Raw genomic sequence first — 20,093 nt, 5'->3', positions numbered from 1 at the left:
CTTAACCACTGCGCCACCAGGGAAGCCCTATTCTTTAAAAAATAGTTGTAACATACCTTTTTCCCAGAGCCATGTATTTTGAATATTTTCTCTCTCTGTTTTATTCACCTGGGGAAACTCTAACCCTAGTTGAAACCAACTTTTCTTTCCTTTCTGGCATACACCTGGACAATCAAACATTACTGGGGAAGAAAAAAGAAAATCACACAACTCAGCTGCCTGGTTTTACTTTAAATTTATGGTCATGGACCTCAAATTAGCCCTTAAAACTGTCGAGAAATGCTAAAACATCTCTGTAGGAAGTCCCCTTTTGGGACTTCCCAGGTGATCCCTCCGTTAAGACACTGTGCTTCCACTGCAGGGAAGCAGGTTCGATCCCTGTACATCAGGGAACTAAAAGGATATCCACTTTCCCAATCTTTGGGAAGACGTGTGATACTCTTTCTTCAAACCTTCCATATACAGCACCACCGTCCCTACTCTGAGCCAGGGACCTCGTTTCTAATGAGGAAGCCCCTCCCCTCTGCCACCACTCTTTCAGCCCACCATTGGTCCCCTGCCTCTCCCCACTGGGTGGACCTGGTGCCCTGCCTCCTATCCCAGGTCAGGGTCTCTTCCTGTGTCTCAGACCCCAGCCCCTTCCTCCTCCTCAGGGACCTCAGTCTTTGAATGATCTGTCCTCTCTCCTGCATCATCAATCTCCCCCTCTCTTTTGGTTTATCGCCAATACCATTTTTTTTAAATGCTGTAATTGGGAATCCCCCAGTGGTCCAGTGGTTAGGACTCTGTGCTCTCACTGCCAGGGCCCTGGGTTGTATCCAATTTCTCACATCTTAAAAAAAACAAAGGACTTCCCTGGTGGCACAGTGGTTAAGAATCTGCCAATGCAAGGGACACGGGTTCGAGCCCTGGTCTGGGAAGATCCCACATGCCTTGTAGCAACTAAGCCCTTGCACCACAACTACTGAGCCTGCGCTCTGGAGCCCACGAGCCACAACTACTGAGCTCGCGAGCCACAACTACTGAAACCTGCGTGCCTAGAGCCTGTGCTCTGCAACAAGAGAAGCCACCGCAATGAGAAGCCCACACACCACAACGAAGAGTAGCCCCTGCTCGCCACAACTAGAGAAAGCCTGCGCGCAGCAACGAAGACCCAACACAGCCAAAAATAAATAAATAAAAAATAATTTTAAAAAAAGAATTAGTATTAAGTAAAAATAACTGAAGGAAAGCTTTCATTTCAAAAAAAAGAAAAAAAGAAAAAAAGAAAAACCCTTCCTTGATTTCACATTCTCTGTCTACCCTGCCTAGCTTTCATACTTTTCTCTGCTACCTTATAGGAAAACCTCTTGAAAAAGTTGTCTAGATAGTCTGTCTTCCTCATCACCCATTTTAGACTGGCTTCATCCTTATTGTTTCACAAGAATGCTTGTCAATAAAGACCATGTTTCCAAACCACCTTACTGGTCCTACAAGCATTTGGGGTTTTCTCCAAACTTACCTCTATGTGGTAATAATGCCCAGATTTTAAACTGTAGCTAAAAGTCAGTCTTTCAAGCTCCAGCTACCCTCCCTGTATCTCCCCTCGGATGTCTCTTAGCCATCTCAATCTTTAATCAAAAAAGGATGTTCTGTATTCTCCTACAGATCAGTTCTTTCCTCCCTCTAAATCTTTTGTGTCTCTACATCAATTTCTTTGTTTAAGCCAAAAAGCTAGGAGTTACCTGTTTCCTTTCTTTACTTTCCCCCCACACCCAGTTCAGCAGCTAGCCCTGTTGGCTATTCGTCCAAATAGATATCAAATTCACCCTCTTCTCGTCATGTCCACTGCCACCAGCCGTGGATGGACCCTTGAGAAGCGTCCTGACTGTACTCCTGCTTCAGTTCTTGCCCCCCTCCAATCTCATCTCTACTGCACATCAGATGACGTCCCTACCCTCGGTGGCTTTCTGGTACCCTTCAGATAAAATCATACTCCCGTCAAGGTCCCCTGTGATCTGGCCTCCAGCCTCAGCTTCTACCACCTTCAGTTCCAAGAAGCTGTCAAGCTCTTTTTCCTTCTTCCACCTCGAGCCTTTGTGCCTCCCTTTTTTTTTTTTGCCCACCACATGTGGGATCTTAGTTCCCCAACCAGGGATCGAACCTGCGCCCCCTGCAGTGGAAGCCTGGAGTCCTAACCACTGGACTGCTAGGGAAGTCCCTTTTTTTTTTTTTTTTCCTGTTTTTTTGTTTGTTTTTTGGGTTTTTTTCGTCTTTTTTTTTCTGATCCCCTCTTAAAGGTAGCTCTCCACACTGGGTTTTTTCCTTTCTACCACGGCCCTTATTTATTTACCTTAGAGCATTTGTGAGAAGCCATGATTGCCCTTTTGTTTTGTCTGCTTCCGTCACTAGAGTGTAAGCTCCGAAGGAGCAGTGCCATGTCTGCTGTTGTTCATCCCTGGTGCTGGGTCCAGCGACTGGCAAACAGTGGTATTGAGTGAATGAGTGGGTATTTTCCACATCATTATTTCTAATGGGTATGTAGTATCCATTGCACAAATGTCACCTAATTGACTTAACCACTGCCTTATTATTTGATATATTTGTTCCCAGTTTTTCACCACACTGAAACATGGGAAATAATCTAAATGGCTATTGGGAAAATTGTTGACTAAACCAGGGACTATTATGCAGGCATTTAAGATCCTAGGAAGCATTTTTATTAACATGGAGAAATGAGTTTTCTTACTGAAAAAAAGCATAATACGAAATTATATACACCACGTGATCTTAGCTATGTAGAAGTTCATGGGAAAAGCGAGTAGGAAATAAACTAAAATGTTAATTATGCATTTGGGGTTGGCAGGATTACAAGTGATTTTTCTTTTTGATTTTTTTCAAGTATACAAGTAATACATGGTATTTTCTTCTTTGTACTTTTCTGTGTTTTCCAAGTTTACTGCAATGAGTGTGTATTTTTTTATAATCAGGTAAGAAGCTCTTAAAAATTTTAGAACACTTTGATGACACATCAGATTATTGCAGATAGTCAAAAGTAGAGTCAGGAACCATCGTGCTCTGGAGGGTGACCTAAAATGCTTGAAGCACACTCGCTAATGACAGCTCTTAGCCTTGAGTCCTTCCAGGCCTGTGGATGATCTGGGTTTAGAAAGAGTAGCAGGGCGCTGTTTCCTGTGAATCCTCCATGACCGGGTAGACTTGTGTGTGGTGTGACATTATAGAAACTGTGGCTTGCAAAAGTGTTGGTTTTGGGTGAGAGCATCCCACAGATGTGCTCAGGGTTGGAAAGATGTCACAACTGCTCTTCACGTCTGTTTTTGGAGCTTGACGGGGGCTCATGTGCCCTGGGGTATCGTCATAGCATTTTATGCACTTATCTTAAGTCAGTGGTTCTCAAACCCCAGAACCTTTTGGGAATTCGAGGTCAAAACTATCTTCATAATAAGACTAAGATGTTATCTACCTTCTCACTCTTATTCTCTCACAAACGTACACTGGAGTTTTCCAGATGCTATATGATTCACAGCAGGTTATTTAAGAAGCAGAACCCAGCTGTCTTCTTCGAAGCCAGACATTAAGGAGAGTTGCAAAGATGTAAAACAATGCCAGTAGTCTCACTAAAATTGTTTTATTATGGAAAATATAAATAGCATTTTGGGAATTCCCTGGTGGTCCAGTGGTTAGGACTCAGCACTTTGACTGCCATGGCCCAGGTTCAATACCTGGTCAGGGAGCTGAGATCCCAAAAGTTGCACAACGCAGCCAAAAAAACAAAAATATAAATAGCATTTTAATGAAGTGCAACTGTTATCATAGAATGGGTTTATTATTATTGTAATTGAATTAACACATATTTAAAAAATTTCTCAGTTTAACTTCTAATACAGGAAATGTCAGTAGATATTTGCCCACGTATACAAACACTCTTTGGGGTCCTCAATATTTAAGAGTGTAAAGGAGTCCTGAGACTACAAAGTTTGAGAACAACTGAATTAAGGAAGCAGGAAGAGAACTGTCTTTATGGTGGACTGATTATGGCTCAGTAGACAGATTGGTTGAATTGCATGACTCAGGAGAACAAAGCCTATGGAGGGAAAATGACCTCGTCTAATAGGCAGGGGTTGGAAGTCCTTGAAATAACATTAGATTTTTTCTTCCACCTCCCCCCTCCTTCCCTCTCTCTTCCTCCTCCCTCTCCCCTTCCCTTCCTCCTTCTGTCCTTCCTTCCTTTTTCTCTCCTTTTTTAGAGATCATGCATGATGTGATAAAGAAGGTAAAGAAGAAGGGAGAGTGGAAGGTAAGTAGAAAAGCACAATTAATGACCTTAAAGGTGAGTTCATGGGGAAAAACAAGAATGGAGTAGAGTTGGGGAGAGGCATGTAGGCGGGGAATGAGGACCTTTGCTGTGTCCAGAGGATACCAAAAGCTTCTGGACTAGAGAAAGGTAATCTGCTGTGCCTCCCATTTTATACGATCCTGGTTAGGAAATCTCTTGGTCATAAAGCTTATCTTTAAGATCACCTGGTGAGGCATTCTAGAAGTGGAACTCTTTTATTCAAACAAGATCTTACCTGAATAAAGCAGAAGGTAGAATTAATCTGCTTGCTATGGGAGACGAGAGGGGACCCTTCTTGCCCCTCTGGTGGCCCTAAAGCATGTCCATGGAGCCCACACAGCAGTCTGAAAAGCCCTCATCTGGCCTATCCCGTCTGCCTGTAGCTACATAAGACAAAACAACTAAGTTTGTTTATTCATTTAACATTGAGAGCAATGCTGGAAGCTGTCATGTTCCTGAAACAAGTATTTAAGTCAATCTAATTGATTATGGCCTCGGTTCCGGCAGTGGGTGATGCAAGTCGGAAACGTGCTGTCCTCCATCCAGGAAGTCTTTGTTTGAAGGACCATCTGGTTGTCTGGGACCGGGCATTACAGTGACCAGGAGAGCACACCGTCTTACTTGAACTTCCCCGTGTGTTGTTGAAGGGCTTATGCCAACCATTCTTGCTCCCGAGTTTTCCTGTAGTAAAGTTCACCGGGCCTGGGAGCAGCAGAGCTGATTGGTACCAGGAGGCTTTTGAAGTCTCACCCTGACCTCATGAGATTACGTTTTAGCCGGAGCATCCATCCTCATACCCAGAGTGGGAGGCCAGCTGGTGGGAACTCTTTATGCCTGCCTTCCTCTCTTACCCTTCCCATCAGTAATGGACTTGTGGACATGTGAATTTTAAACTAACCTTGAGGAAGCTGCCTCATAAAATGAAAACTGATTGGCCCTCGTGCTACAGCAAGATGCTTTCGGGCCCACATTTTTCCAGCACCTGTTGCCTGGGTTTCTATCTTTGAAGAAGGATAGGAGAAATAGCTTTGTTTTAGCTCCCTCTCTCCACTGTGGGCCGAATGGAGAAAGGAAAGGTTGGCTGAAGAATTGCAGGTATGAAGCTTTTAGACCAGGACGGCACGTTCTTATTCTTCCCACCTGAACTGAGACAGAGTTTGCTCCCAGGATGACACGTGCGCTGGTCCATCCCGATGACGTCTGCAACGAAGTCCTCTCCTTCCACCCCATAAATGTGGCACTAGTGTTCATTCTCCCGTTAAGAAAAAGTTTACGCCCTGAAAAAATACCCTCTAACATGGATTTCCCCGAGTGTGAATGCTGTAGATGAATTTTTTTCTTTTTCTTTTTTTTTTTTTTGCATTTTTATGAGTATTTTCTTTGTCATGGAAAACACTTTAATTTTTTTAACTTTAAAATATTAAGTCACATCAGTGAAAGCAAACTCTCCTAGAAGCTTAGGTTTGGTGGGGAAATAAAAGCTAGCATGTCTCTCGGCAAACTTCTGGCCCCGCAGGGAGCATGGATAACTCAGAGTTTTGCGTTTCTAGGCTGCTTCTGAAGTCTGACTGGGTCAGCGGAGGAGATAATCATAGCAGGTGCCCGTCAGGCTGTAAACTGTTCCCTTTGTTTCCAGGTGCTGGTGGTGGATCAGCTGAGCATGAGGATGCTTTCCTCCTGCTGTAAGATGACAGACATCATGACCGAGGGGATAACAAGTGAGCGGCCTTCCCTCTGCCCTCCCATGACACTCAGCCTTCTCTTAGGGTGTTCTTTCTCCTCCCTATCTGTTATTATCTTGCTTGACGTTATTTTTTTTTATAATTTTTATTCATGAAACCACATTCTTTTTTTTTTTTTTGGAGGCGTCGGGTCTTTGTTGTGGCATGTGGGTTCTTCCTGTGGTGCGCAGGCTTAGTTGCCCCATGGCATGTGGGATCTTAGTTCCCTGATCAGGGATCGAACCCATGTCCCCTGCATTGGAAGGTGGATTCTTAACCACCGGACCACCAGGGAAGGCCCTATCTTGCTTGACTTTAGATCTTCCAACAACCTGGGTGGTAGGACCATAAGTTCCTGAGAGAGACCCCAGGCTTTCTTGTTCTTCATTGAATCCCCCACACCCAATCCAGTGTTAGATGCCCATTAAGTATCTGTGAAAGGATGCCAAAGGAAGGCTTAATCAAGAAAAAAAAAAGGGCAGGCCACCCAATAGAAAAGAATGGACAAAGGAATTAAACAGGCACTTAACAAAGGAAGAAATCCAAATGGCCAATAAATACGTGAAAAGTTGGCCCCCTCAGTAGTGGTCAGGGGAATGCAATTAAAACCAGAGTGAGATACTGCTGTGTAGATTGGAGTATTTAAAATATGATAATGCCTAGGGAGAGTTGGAGGGAGGGAGATGCAAGAGGGAAGAGATATGGGACAGTATGTATATGTATAGCAGATTCACCTTGTTGTAAAGCAGAAACTAACACACCATTGTAAAGCAATTATACTCCAATAGAGATGTAAAAAATAATAAAATAAAATAAAATATGATAATGCCAAGTGACAGGATATAGAAAAATGGGAACTCCGATCTGACACATGTCAGTTGGTACAGCTACTTTGAAAAACACTCGGCAGAGTCTAGGAGAGTTGAGGCATGCAGATCCTACGAGCCAGCACGTCTGCAGTTAGATGTGTGTCCTAGATAACCCAGGTGTGTGCGCCCGGGATGCTCACAGAGCATCACTCATAGTAGCCCCAAAGTGGGGGCACCCAAAATGTCCACCAGGAGTAGAATGGTAAAATAAGTTGTGGAATAGTCACACAGCAGAGTACTGCTGATACATAGCAAAGAAGAGGAAAGAACTCTGACTACTGGCTCCTTCCAAAATGCAAACGAATCTGATAAACAATGTTGAGCAAAAGAAGCAAGGTACATCCTTAACCATGTACTTTAATTTACGTAATGTTCAAAAACAGGCAGAGCTAAGCTCTACTGCTTTGAAATGCAGGGACAAGTGAGTCTTAACCACAAAGAGAAGTGATCACCATTCATGTCACCACGGTGGTTCTCTTTGGGGGGAAGGGAGGAAATTGTGATGAGGGAGGGTGAAGGAGGGCACTTCTGCAGTGCTGATGGGTTCTGTGGCCTGACTGGGGTGGTGCTTGTGCAGCATTTGCTTTATAATTATTTGTATATTTATGTTTAATTCATTCTTTGGAATGTGCTTTAGAATTTCATGGTAATAGGTTTTTGAAATAAGTTAAATCACCTGCTCAAGGTCACTGGCCAGTGTCACACCTGAGACTAGGACACAGACCTCCTGGCTGCTGTCCCCAGCTCTTTTTCACATTTGTGTGCAGCTCAAATCTTATTTAGGAGCCCCTTTCAGGGGAGATCATATATTTTAATCTGTGAAACAGCATTGATGGAAAAGCAGTCTATTTTGAGGTATTATTTCAAACAAGGAAGTTAACCTTTGTTTTTCCTCCTAAAAAACTTTGGGTGGAACATACCTGTTGCAGTGCAGCTCCCAGTGTTTTCCCCTGGAGAGAACTTTTATATGGTATGTGGCCCACAGACTACTGCTGGTCTTTGTCAAAATTACTATCATACCACAATTATGGGAGGAAGAGCAAGGAGGGTTGAGGTTTTCATTAAGCTAGATGAATGTAATTTAAAGGTTGGTGATTTCATCTTTTTTTTTTTTTTTTTTTTTTTTTTTGCGGTACGTGGGCCTCTCACTGTTGTGGCCTGTCCCACTGCGGAGCACAGGCTCCGGACACGCAGGCTCAGCGGCCATGGCTCACGGGCCCAGCCGCTCCGCGGCATGTGGGATCTTCCCGGACCGGGGCACGAACCTGTGTCCCCCGCATTGGCAGGTGGACTCTCAACCACTGCGCCACCAGGGAAGCCCTCATCATTTTTTAAAACACATTTCCGCCAAAAAAAATTTTTTTAAGATAAAAAAGAAATAAAATAAAAGCATATTTCCAAATCTAGTTTATCTATCACCAAAAACATAGTCCTGTAAATAGGAGTACGTAATTTTTGGTGTGACTTTACGTCATTCAGTGATCCAAGACCGGACTTGCCCCTGTTTCGAGCTTACAAAGTTATTTTCCTCACTGAATTTTTAAAACTTTTTTTTTTCCTCTATCAAGGCAAAAAATGCAAATATAGGAAAAAAGCCAAATGTAGCTAATGAGCTTCTAACAAAGAAGCAGCACCGTCCTGCCCTCCTTCCTCCCCCATCCCCTGGGATCCATCACCCCAGAGGCAGCCACTCTGCTCTTTCTTCTGGTTATCTTTTTGATATTTCTAAATAAGTGCTTACAGGAGTATCGCTTGATTCATCATGTTAGACATTATCTGTTGACTTCCTGTGGTAGATGAGGGTTCAGCTCTCTCCTCCTGCCCACAGACTCTTCCCTATCCCAGAAGTTTTTTTTAAATGTCCTTACTTGGCAAAATTTAAAAGTCAGCAAGCCTGTGTTAACCACCCCCAAATATTTGTGGGGGGGGAAGTATTATTGGCCTATGAAATTCAAAAATCTACAACCCCTGATAAAGTAGATGGTTGAGAGATTTTGGTATTAGTTTGAACATTGTTTGGGGTGAAAAGTCTTTGTAAATGTTACAAGGGATACTTCTAAAGGGATGCTTTTATTTGCTTACATCACCTACATAGGAAGAATGGCACGGTACGATTTCCTGCTCGCTCTGTACCAGAGGACAGTATAGCGTAGGTGATGCATCCTAAGCTTTATCAGGTGACTAGTGAGATGATGACTTAGGTCTTCCTTCCCCAGCAGATGAAGTAGCTGACATACTGTAAAAGAAACCAGCAAACCAAACACCCATGGTTTGCTTTAACAAAATTTGATGTTTAGTCTTTGAACTATTGAAAGGAACAGTATTATACAGAAGGTATGTTTGGAATGTCTTCATTGGATATACAAAGGAAAATGATAAAACGATCTAACTGTTGAAAAACAAGCCAACATGGAAATTCTAAAGGAATTGGGATTATCTAGGACAGATGAGAAAAAACTGAAGGAAGAGGCAAAAGACTAGATCAAGGAATTTACTTAAACTGAAATGGGAAATAGGAAGTATTTAGTGTGATAAGGTTTCAGGTTTTCTACCACCTGAGCCTCGTGAGACAGAGGAACGTGGTAACTCTGGGGAAGGGGCGTTGGGTCTTTCCTCCCCCCACTGTAGATTTTTATTGCACCAGTCTGAAGGTGGCCTCTCTCTATGGCTTCTAGTTTTATGATCACCAGTTCTATTTTCTTATTTACCATGGGCCGTTGTTTTGTTGTCTAGTTGTGGAAGACATCAACAAGCGCCGAGAGCCGCTCCCCAGCCTGGAAGCTGTGTATCTCATCACTCCCTCTGAGAAGGTAAACCCTGCCCGGAAGAGCTTTGGCTGAGGTTACACGTGCTGGCTTGGTGTCTGGGTGGCACCATGTCTGATGGTTCTGGGTTAAGCACGCATTTAACACACTGCTCTGTTTAAGCATGCAGTCCACCAACGGGGAAGGTGGGATGCGGTGAGGAGTGAAGAGTACATTCCTTAAGCTTTCTGCCAAAAGCCAGGCTGGACCAATCTCGATTTCCCCTTGTGTTAGCTTTCTAGGTAGGAGATCACTTTATCTAGTGATCGGCCTCCAGAACTTGGGTATTTTATGCTTTCAGATTTCTTTTTTTGGCCTCGCCACGCGGCTTGCAGGATCTTAGTTCCCCCGACCAGGGTTTGAACCTGGGTCCCCTGCAGTGGAAGCTCGGAGTCCTTACCACTGGACCACCAAGGAATTCCCAGATTTATTTCATCAATATCCAGTTAGGGTTCAAATTTACCTGTCTTATCATTTTGGGGAGTTGGTTCAAATCAGTATCCAAGCAAGGCCCACCTTCTTGCTTCTGTCTTAGATGTCTTAATCTATGTAAATTCCCCCCAGTTTTCATGTTTTCTTTTCATTTTTGAAAACTGGCTTATGTATGAGTTTCTGCAGATGCAACTAAATTGCTAGAACTTCATCGCAATGAATCTCCTGGTAGGTTTCTGACCTCTTTTGTGGGTCTCTTCTTAGGAACCGAAGCTATGGAGGCTCCAAAGAATGGACGCTGTCATTTTGGAATGAGCTAGGGAGGCTTTTGTTCATCTAAACTCTGAAACAATCCTAATCTTAAATCCTCAGAACTCAGTTATGGCCGAACATAAGTTAGAATTATACATCAGAAATCCCTTGCTATTTTGTGCATGTAGCTTGAAGCCAGCATGGATTTGACTCCGTTCAGATGTAGGTTCCATTTGCTTCTAGAATTAGATTCAGTTCCCTTTTTTTCCCTTTCCACAGTCTGTCCACTCTCTCATCAGTGACTTTAAGGACCCACCAACTGCCAAGTACCGGGCTGCGCACGTCTTCTTCACTGACTGTGAGTACAGCTGTCAGCTGCCGCCCTGGCCTTCCTGCACAGCCAGACTGACCCCAACCAAGCCAGGCCAACAGGGAAGAAATGGGTTGTTCCCACTTTTGTCCTGATCTTTTTTTTCTCTTCAGAAGACAAATTGCATAAGAGATAAAAATAAATGCCCACAAATACAAACCTACTATGTCATGCAGTCCCTTCCTGATTAAAAAAATAGCTCCTCTTCTAAGGTCTAGCATGTTCAATGCTGAGAAGAATTTTCCGATGCCAGCCTTGGTGTTTCATTGTATAGACTTCCAGATATCACTATAAACTTCAGTGTGTTTCCATCTACTTTTCAACTACAAAGACACTCTGATCTGGTGGTATTTGTATCAGGTAGAAGTGTATCATTGTCCTAGAATCTGTTTTCTTGCTTTGTGGAGGTTTTGTGCATGGAACCTAGTGCAGAGTGCACAATAACCGTTCACCCTGTGTTCTCTCTGGGGAAAACCCCACAAAACTCACCACTGAGCAGATGGGGGAAGGTTCTTGCAAAGAATAATTTTATACTCTTTGAAGACGGGTGGCAAAGCAAGCAGGTAGATGGCATTAGTAATAATAAACCAATGACACATTTCTGGGGACCTGAAACTATTTGGTCCGGAAGAGTCATGAGAAATCGTGGTTCCCCCCCCCCCCCACCAAGTGGGACTCCTGTGCAGCCGAGTTCCTTAGAGGCCCTGGGGAAATGTCTGCACCGCATTTCCCAACGATTTTATTTTTCTTTACTTATTTTATTTTTCATAAGTATCTCAGATGTGTGGTGTTTGTTTATGTTATAGGCCTTTTCCTGATCCCTTTTTGATCTCTCTAGGTTCTTTTTCTTCTTCTTCTTAATGTCAGAAAATAGTTTTTATTAGCTCTCAATATCTCAGTCTTTATTGCCATTTGTTTCTTTGTTATACGTTGAGGGCCTTGTAGGTGGTTTTGTATTCCTTTTATTCCTTTTATACCCTAGAGGTAGTAGGTTGTCGGGTAGGATGAACCTTCTGTTTACCTTTTTTAAATCCTATTAAAATAAAGAATTCCCTGGACACGTGCGAATGTTGAAATGAACCAGCAAATGGGCAGGAAAACAACCTACTGTCCTTGTCATTCTGGCAGCTTGTCCAGACGCCCTGTTTAACGAGCTGGTAAAATCCCGAGCAGCCAAAGTCATCAGAACTCTGACGGAAATCAACATTGCGTTTCTCCCATATGAATCCCAGGTGAGGCTGCGTGGGGGAGGGCCTAGAAAATCCACATCCTGGCTATTCTCAGGAACTCTGGCCACGTGCGAGAGGGTGGGGCAGGGGTGCAATAAAGAGAGTGGGGGAGGGGATTGCCGAATGACGCGTTGTGAGCGGACGTTTATGTAATGGCAACAGTAGTCCTTAGGGGTCTGCCCAAGATGCCCTCGTGTTAGTCTCCAGTTATTTCTGACTTTCTGCAGCCATCCTGCCCTTCTTAGCGTTCATTTCATCCTCACTCACATTGTTCACTCCTATTGGCTGACTCCTTGACTAAGCAAAAAGTAGCCAATCCAGAAAGAGCTTGGGAGGAGGGGAGGGGAAGGGATCAGACAACAGCCGTTTGCTGCAAAGGAGACTGTTTTTAATGTAGAGATAACCTCAGCTTGTCATGTGCCAAAGGAACAGATGGTAGCCTTCGTCATGAGCTGTTAACGCTTCAAGTGCCAAAACCTCTCCTCTTGGAAAAAAACAAAGTCGTTAAACCAGTAAAGGTGAAGCTGATCATGAGAGAACATATAAAATTTATACCTTAGTATTTTAAAATTTGTTAAAATGCCTCCTCCTTGCAAAGAAACAAAAAATAACACAACTTCTGTGCATTTTGTAGAGGTAAGAGGTGATTGTGGCATTTTGGGTCTTTATAGATCAGCTTCTAGACGCCAGAGAGTGACCAATTCTTGGGTAAGAAGAGATGGAAAAAATAGAGTGTGAATATTTTAAAAAGACAGTCTCTTTGCCCTCTCACTTGGCCTAAAGCTTAATCTCAGCTTGAGGGCAGGAATTCTTTTCCTCTGTGTGAGCCCTGTCACCACCTGGATTGAACAAAATCCAACTTTAGCATATTCAACCATACTATATTTCTCATATATTTTTGAAACGTAATAACCTTTTTTTAAAACCTCAGGTTTTCCAGATCAGGGTAGTTTACCTCATAGAGATTCTGAGTGAATACTGATAGCTGGTAGCCTCATAGTTTAAGAGGGAAGTTTAGTCTTCTAGGACCCGCCAAAAAAAAAAAAAAAAGAAAAAAAAATGCTTAGAACATACTATGAGGATAGGAAATTACTAAATCCATACAGAGCTCCTTTATTTGCTACAGTCACAGTACAATTTCTAGCCTGTCCCTTATTTATTCAAACTTATAATGAACGGCCCGTGTGGTGTGCTAGGACCTCCTCCCCTGCTCTCCTCCTGGGCTCCTCACTGGTCATCAGACACAGGCACACGCCTGCCTCGGGGCCTTGGCACCAGCCGGTCCCTCAGGGAGCCGCCTGCTGGGGAGAAACCCTGCACCTCCTTCAAGCCCTGACTCAAGCAGCCCCTCCTCAAGGCGGCCTCGTGTCCCCCCTGTCCATCCTGTGGGCATTCTCTCCCTGCTTCTTATGTTCTCATACATGTACCCATTTCTCAAATACCATAAAATTTACTTTTCATTATGTTTGTTGTCTGCCTCTTCCTGCAAGATTGCACGCTCCTTGAGGGCAGTAATGGTTTGGTCACTAACAGTCCCAAGTGAGACACCCAAGCCGTGTTTGTAGAAGAAATGAAAACCTGAGACACCCAGCCTCACTACCAGCTTGGAAAAAACTCTGACGGTTCACCATTCTGGATGAATATGACAGTCCACCGTTCTGGAAATATATGTATTTCTTCCCCGTCTCAGGTGTATTCCTTGGACTCTGCTGACTCTTTCCAAAGCTTCTACAGTCCCCACAAGGCTCAGATGAAGAATCCGATCCTGGAGCGCCTGGCGGAGCAGATCGCGACTCTGTGCGCCACCCTGAAGGAGTACCCGGCCGTGCGGTATCGGGGGTAAGCCTGCGCCCCAGTCTGCCCTCGGTGGCCCCCCCGCGTGTCCCCAAGCAGGGAACTTCCTCTGGCCTTGCCATTCGTCTGGCAGTTGTCTCCAGAGGGTCAAGATTTGAGCGTCTCCATTTATAATTATTTTCCAGTGTTTTTGCTCTTTTCTACATTTTATTGTGGAATATACCAATACATACAGAAAAGGGCATGAAATACATATATTCAGTTAGTGAATAACTAAATGTGAACCCCCTGTAACTACAATCCAGGTTTCCTACAATTTTTCATCTCTTCCTAACCTTAAAAATCAAATACCCACCTTGCCAAAGATGTTTCAGCGTAAGATAAAATACAAGGAGAATAATTCTCCAAAGGACACATTTCTCAGATTTGATAAGGTCATTCACTTATCACTTACCTGCTGTGTGCTAAGTGCTAGGCAGGCAGACTTAACCTGAAGACACAGCCCCTGCCCTTAGAAACCCCTGATCTGGGAGGGCAGGTAGGATGTGCACACCTACCATGTAGGCCTGTGAGACCAGTGCCTTAGGACAGTGCAGGCCGTAGGCTTGGGCATCCAGAGCAGGGAGAGGGCCCTTTGAGCTGAGAGGAGCGAGCACAGCTTCAGAGCAGAGGTGGCATCTGAGCTCAGTCCCGGAGGACGGGTTCGGATTTCAGTAGATCAATGAGGGGCAGGGGGCATTTTGTGTGGACAGTTGGGATGAGCAGAAGCATGACGTTGGACAACAAAGGGCAAGTTTGGGGAGGGTTGGTCGTCTAGCGCGGTGTATGTGTGGGCAGTGGGGCCAGGTGAAGCCATCTCTGGAGGCCTTGGATGCCAAGTTCGGGATCATGGCCTTCAGTGGTTATCACTGGGTAGCCTCTGGGGGATTTGCACAGGGAGTGAACGCAGTGGTGTGGGAGCGTCAAGCTGGGAGCATGAGTGGGAGTCACAGTCCCACAGGGAGAAGCCAGAAGGGCGGGGGGCACGGCAGGAGGAATGGAGGGTCTGAGCAGGAGGTGCAAGGATGCTCCTCACCGCATTGTCCGCAGGGATGTGCGCCCATGGGACGACGCCCCCCTCCGTTAGGGTCCTCACCGACAGAAGCCTGGTGGAAGCTAAGAAATGGGGTCTTGGGGTTCACTCGTTGGAGGGATAGGGCTGGGAGCAGAGCTGCTTTTGCGCTGAGCGTGGCCAGGGGGCAGGCAGCAGCCACAGGATAAACATCGCCAGGAGGAGCCCAGGAAGCGCTGCCCAGCTCAGACAAGGCGGGAGGTCCACAGGCTCCCACTTGTATCTGTCCGGCTCTGCTGGCAGAAACGTCACTTCCAACAAAACAAAACAGGGTCCAAGGGAATTTGAATTAAGGGAAGTGAGAGTCAGGTGGGTCAGACTCAGACAGCCTGATCATGGGAAAAGGATGGCTGGTTCGGACCCTCTGCCGAAGTGCGGTGGTTCGTCTGGAGCTGCTTGGAAATATTACCTCTGTTTCCATTTGGATAGTTTGGTTTTTTTAAAGGGAACTAGAAAATCATTTATGTTCCAGGCACCGAGCTAAGTATTTTATTTGTCCCTTTAAATTATACGTCTAAAGTGAGTATACATACTCTCATTGTAAAAGAACAGTACAGGTGAAGCTTGTGTCTCCCTTGACCCTCCTGCTCTGTCCTGCCTTCCTCCCTGAGGGCAGACAGTGTCATCCATTGGGGCAGGGCCGTTCACCCTCTGTCCCTCCTCCTTTGTCAGGGAATACAAGGACAATGCTTTGCTGGCTCAGCTAATCCAGGACAAGCTCGACGCGTACAAAGCCGATGACCCGACCATGGGGGAGGTAAGCCTTACTTGGCCCACGTGCTTCTCTCACCAAGCGACCACAGTGTCCGTGTGGCAGCCTGGGCACAGCTGGCTTCCTTTGCTCACAGAGTGTGTGTGAGCGCCCTTGTTCCTGCGCAGTGAGCTCCAGCCCTTGGGCAGGCAATACAGATTCTGTTCAGTGTAGCTGAGCTACCAACTTGTTTCTCTTTGCTGGGACTTTCCCAGTGTTAGCACCTACAGCCCTGCCTCCTGGGACCCCCTCAGTGGAACAGTATCAAAACCAGAAAATTGACATTGCTACAATCTCCAGACCTTATTCAGATTTCACTAGTTAGTACACGTGCTCGGGTGTGTGTGTGCACACGCACGTGCACAGTTCCGTGCAATTTTATCACATGTGTAGATACATGTTAACCACCACTGCGATCAAGACACAGAACTATCCCATCACTATCTTGATTTAAAAACTGACAGCCCTGGGCTTCCCTGGTGGCACACCAGTTGAGAGTCCGCCTGCCGATGCAGGGAACACGGGTTCGTGCCCCGGTCCGGGAAGATCCCACATGCCGCAGAGCGGCTGGGCCCGTGAGCCATGGCCGCTGAGCCTGCGCGTCCAGAACCTGTGCTCCGCAACGGGAGAGGCCACAACAGTGAGAGGCCCGCATACCGCAAAAAAAAAAACAACACTGACAGCCCCAGGTTCTGGGGACCCCCTCAGGCCCAGGCCGGCTGGATGATGGGTCACCCTTTTTATAGCTGAACATAGGTGGTGCTCCCCTTCGTAAGCTCACTTTAGACCCCAGCCACAGTTTTGGATCTGCATCAAAGGGCCCTCATTATGAAATATACACATTGGATTCTCACATGGTGTGTGCTGGTGTCCTTGTCCAGCAGTAAATGGACTTAGTGCTGTTTGAGTCAGAGTTTACATCCTGCTGCCACTTTTCACAGGAGGGTTAGCTGTGCTAGTCGGAGAAGCGGGAGTTGTATGGGGCGGCTCATGAAACCATTCCCTGTGTCCTTCCTTCAGGGCCCAGACAAGGCACGCTCCCAGCTCCTGATCCTGGACCGCGGTTTCGACCCCAGTTCCCCCGTCCTTCATGAACTGACTTTTCAGGCTATGAGTTACGACCTGCTGCCGATTGAAAATGATGTATACAAGTAAGTACACACACCCGTGTGACTGCAGCTTTTCAAATGAACCAAACACACCTCTAATTTAAGAAAAAGGATGTCGTTAATCCTAGGAAAATCCGATGCGTTGATACAGTCTTGCTAATAAGCCCGCAAGCTTTTCTGTGAGTTCCCAAAGTCCCGCTGCACCGCCAGCCAGAAACTCCTCTCCCTTTCAAAGAGAACAAGAACTTTCGATCTTTATTTCACAGCTCATGTCGCCTCAGTTCATAGCTGGCTTGGGTGTGTTAATATGTTGACTTGTGTGTGTCAGAGCATATCTTATTCAGAGTTGAAACTTCTTAACTACAGATCATGAAATATGATGATGATAAAGTATATCAACAGGATTTCCCTACTGAATCTTATTTGCAGTTTGCTTCATTATAAACAACATTTTTCTCGGTAGCAATCATCAGAAACTCAGTCTCTAAAAACTTATTTTTCTTTCTGTGGGAACAGGCTATATTGTTCTCGTGTCCTTTATTTTATAACATTAACCGTAAAGATAGTTGTTTCAAAATGAAGGTTCTAAAAATATGACTGAATCTCAGCTTTGGTACCTGTAATTCTTGCTTTCCTTTAGATGTTCATGATTTCACATGTGAAAATTTGCTGAGGGCCAGTTGCAGGCAGCTGCAGAATGCTGTTTAGGTCCCACACATTTGAGGATGGTGTCCCAGGCCGTTTCCAACCAGGAACAAGTGTGATCCTCGCCTTTCCCTTTCAAGTACCTCTGAACCCACCTATAACCTGACTTCACACCTGAGCCAGGTGGCTCTGATGGAGCTCATATCAACTGACCCTGGGGGTTTTAAACCAGGACCTCAAGTCAGTTGACTTTGATTAGACCTTTGGGTCTCTTTCTGCCTAAGAAATCATTAGCCTTTTTAGATGCAGCAGACCTGACACAGATAGTGACACATCAGATGGTTGGGGTGCTTGCTTGATGTTCAGACAGATTCGTGTGAACATCTGTCTGCTATTTTTTGTTGTTTGTTTGGTTTTTCTCCTGCTCCTTCCACAAGGAGGAGTTCTACTTTTTTTTTTTTAATTAATTAATTTATTTGTTTTTGGCTGTGTTGGGTCTTTGTTGCTGTGCACGGGCTTTCTCTAGTTGCAGCGAGCGGGGGCTACTCTTCGTTGCGGTGCGCAGGCTTCTCACTGCAGTGGCTTCTCTTGTTGCGGAGCACAGGCTCCAGGGGTGCGGGTTTCAGTAGTTGTGGCTCGCGAGCTCAGTAGTTGTGGCATGCGGGCTCTAGAGCGCAGGCTCAGTAGTTGTGGCTCGCGAGCTTAGTTGCTCCACAGCATGTGGGATCTTCCAGGACCAGGGCTCGAACCCATGTCCCCTGCACTGGCAGGCGGATTCTTAATCCACTGCGCCACCAGGGAAGCCCCATCTGCCTGTTTTGAACCAGGGGGATTGGATGAATTTTGTGGGACGTCTCCTCTCCAGGTATGAGACGAGTGGCATTGGAGAAGCGAGGGTGAAGGAAGTGCTCCTGGACGAGGATGACGACCTCTGGATAGCGCTGCGCCACAAACACATCGCGGAGGTGTCCCAGTAAGAGCCCACCCTGTGCCCTTCCCCTAGCCTCGGCCAGCCCTGCCCCAGGCTCCAGGGCTCACCCCACCGACACGGGCAATCACAGTTGTCGGTTGCCGGTGTGCGTTCTCTGGGCAACTTGACCAGAGCTCACCAGTGCATGAATTCGTTGCTTCTGCTAAGTCGCCAACGTGCTAACCAGTGATGATGAACCCCTTCTGATATCTGAGCTCAGGCTACACCGACTTCATGAAGTTAGAAAATCCATTCTGTGTTAGGGTTGCTTTTAGGATTTTTAGAAAGCATTTGTAGCTCTCTCAGTAAGATGCTTTATAAACACTAAACACTTGAAGCCAGTTTGTTCTGTTGAAGGATCCGGCCTCCACTACATACAGTTCAGTTTTCGTTTATATAGCTGGTGTGTCCCCTTCCTCCCTGTTGTCATACCTAAAATTTCTGAGCAAGCCTTGATGTATTTACTGATACATGTGCTAAACCAGTACCTTGCTCTGAAAGTGTTTCAGAATGTTTCTAACACCGGAAAGTTTTTAATGAGACCTTTAAACTGTAGATAACAAGCCTGCTTTTGCAGAAAGACACATTCTGCTACACTGAGTTGGTGCTATCCGGCAGGAAATTCACAAGGAAGAGTGAGAAACTATTACAGCCTGGGATAGTTCTGTTGTTTAGAAAAGTAGTTTCCAAACTTTTTGGATCACTCAACTTTAGAAAAATGTTAATTCACATTGCCAGTATATAATTTATTCATGCATTAAATATATGCTTTATTGTACTAATATGCATATTTTATAGCGTATACAAAAAACATAAATTTGAAAAGGATGAAGTAAAATTATATAAATAGATGTCCTAACATTTTCTTTTCTGCTCTCAAATTGTCTTGCACACTCCACTATGGAGACCCCTGGTTTAGAGTATTAGGAAAATGATGTATCTGTCTCTCCTCTTAGAAAATCACTTTAGATGTATGCGTTACGGGCAAGAAAAGCCGCCACATATTCCTAAAGGAGGAATCTTGCATGACTCCTATAGCATCATATAGAGACACTTGGTGCCGCGTTGAAGCTTAGCTGCCTCCTTCTGTCTTCCAGGGAAGTCACCCGTTCTCTGAAGGATTTTTCTTCCAGCAAGAGAATGAATACTGGAGAGAAGGTAAACCCGTACTCAGGCTCCTGTGCTCCAGAGAAAGCAGAAATCCCTGCTTTCTCTCTAGGGGTGGGGAAGATGCCTCCTCAGCACGGGACTAGTGAGTTGGGAGCTGAGAGAGGTCATGGTCCTCTTTTCGTCTGTACCATTTTGTCTTATTTTTGTATTCAAAATTGAGATCTGAACCCCCCGCCTTTTGATATTTATAGAGCTTCTTCTCCTTGTTACTCTGAAGATTAGTGTTTACCGTTCTGGATCATGATTCACTTTAAGCCAGAAGAACTTGCTAAAACCTTTTTTAGCTTGTGGTAGCATTAGAATTTATATCCGAGTTCACCTGGGCCTCTCCTCCTCCTGACTGTTTATCAGAGGTGTTTTACTCCTCTTAGGAGAAATGCCGCTCTGACTGTGTTGCTCCCTGGCTTAGGGTCATTAAGCGATTTCCTGATTCCAGTAGAATCAAGCCCCACTGTGGACACGCCTTACAGCGCCCAGGTCATTGGGCCCCACAGACTCTCATCTCTGCCTCCCTCCTCCTTGCCCCCATC

General features: G+C 45.2%; 1 protein-coding gene and 1 non-coding gene across 4 annotated transcripts in view; both read left to right on the top strand.

The window, feature by feature from the left end:
* Positions 1–20,093, top strand: part of STXBP1 (syntaxin binding protein 1) — a 71,498-nt gene that overhangs the window by 30,545 nt on the left and 20,860 nt on the right. For 2 of the 3 annotated variants that reach the window (XM_060154301.1, XM_060154300.1), the window contains exons 2-11: positions 4,248–4,297; positions 5,973–6,054; positions 9,660–9,736; positions 10,694–10,772; positions 11,913–12,016; positions 13,704–13,852; positions 15,591–15,675; positions 16,690–16,820; positions 18,289–18,396; positions 19,491–19,551. In XM_060154301.1, the coding sequence (XP_060010284.1) occupies positions 4,248–4,297; positions 5,973–6,054; positions 9,660–9,736; positions 10,694–10,772; positions 11,913–12,016; positions 13,704–13,852; positions 15,591–15,675; positions 16,690–16,820; positions 18,289–18,396; positions 19,491–19,551 (926 nt within the window). The remainder of the gene's footprint in view (positions 1–4,247; positions 4,298–5,972; positions 6,055–9,659; positions 9,737–10,693; positions 10,773–11,912; positions 12,017–13,703; positions 13,853–15,590; positions 15,676–16,689; positions 16,821–18,288; positions 18,397–19,490; positions 19,552–20,093) is intronic. The other variant, XM_060154302.1, reaches the window with a different exon arrangement.
* TRNAQ-UUG (transfer RNA glutamine (anticodon UUG)) lies at positions 3,663–3,734 on the top strand. Its single transcript has one exon. It is a non-coding gene; the product is annotated as a tRNA-Gln (tRNA).

The sequence above is a fragment of the Lagenorhynchus albirostris genome, chromosome 7 (assembly GCF_949774975.1).
Source record: "Lagenorhynchus albirostris chromosome 7, mLagAlb1.1, whole genome shotgun sequence".
NCBI classification, from domain to species: domain Eukaryota; kingdom Metazoa; phylum Chordata; class Mammalia; order Artiodactyla; family Delphinidae; genus Lagenorhynchus; species Lagenorhynchus albirostris.
The sequence above is the reverse complement of the archived record's forward strand: the minus strand, read 5'-3'. Positions and strand labels throughout refer to the sequence as shown.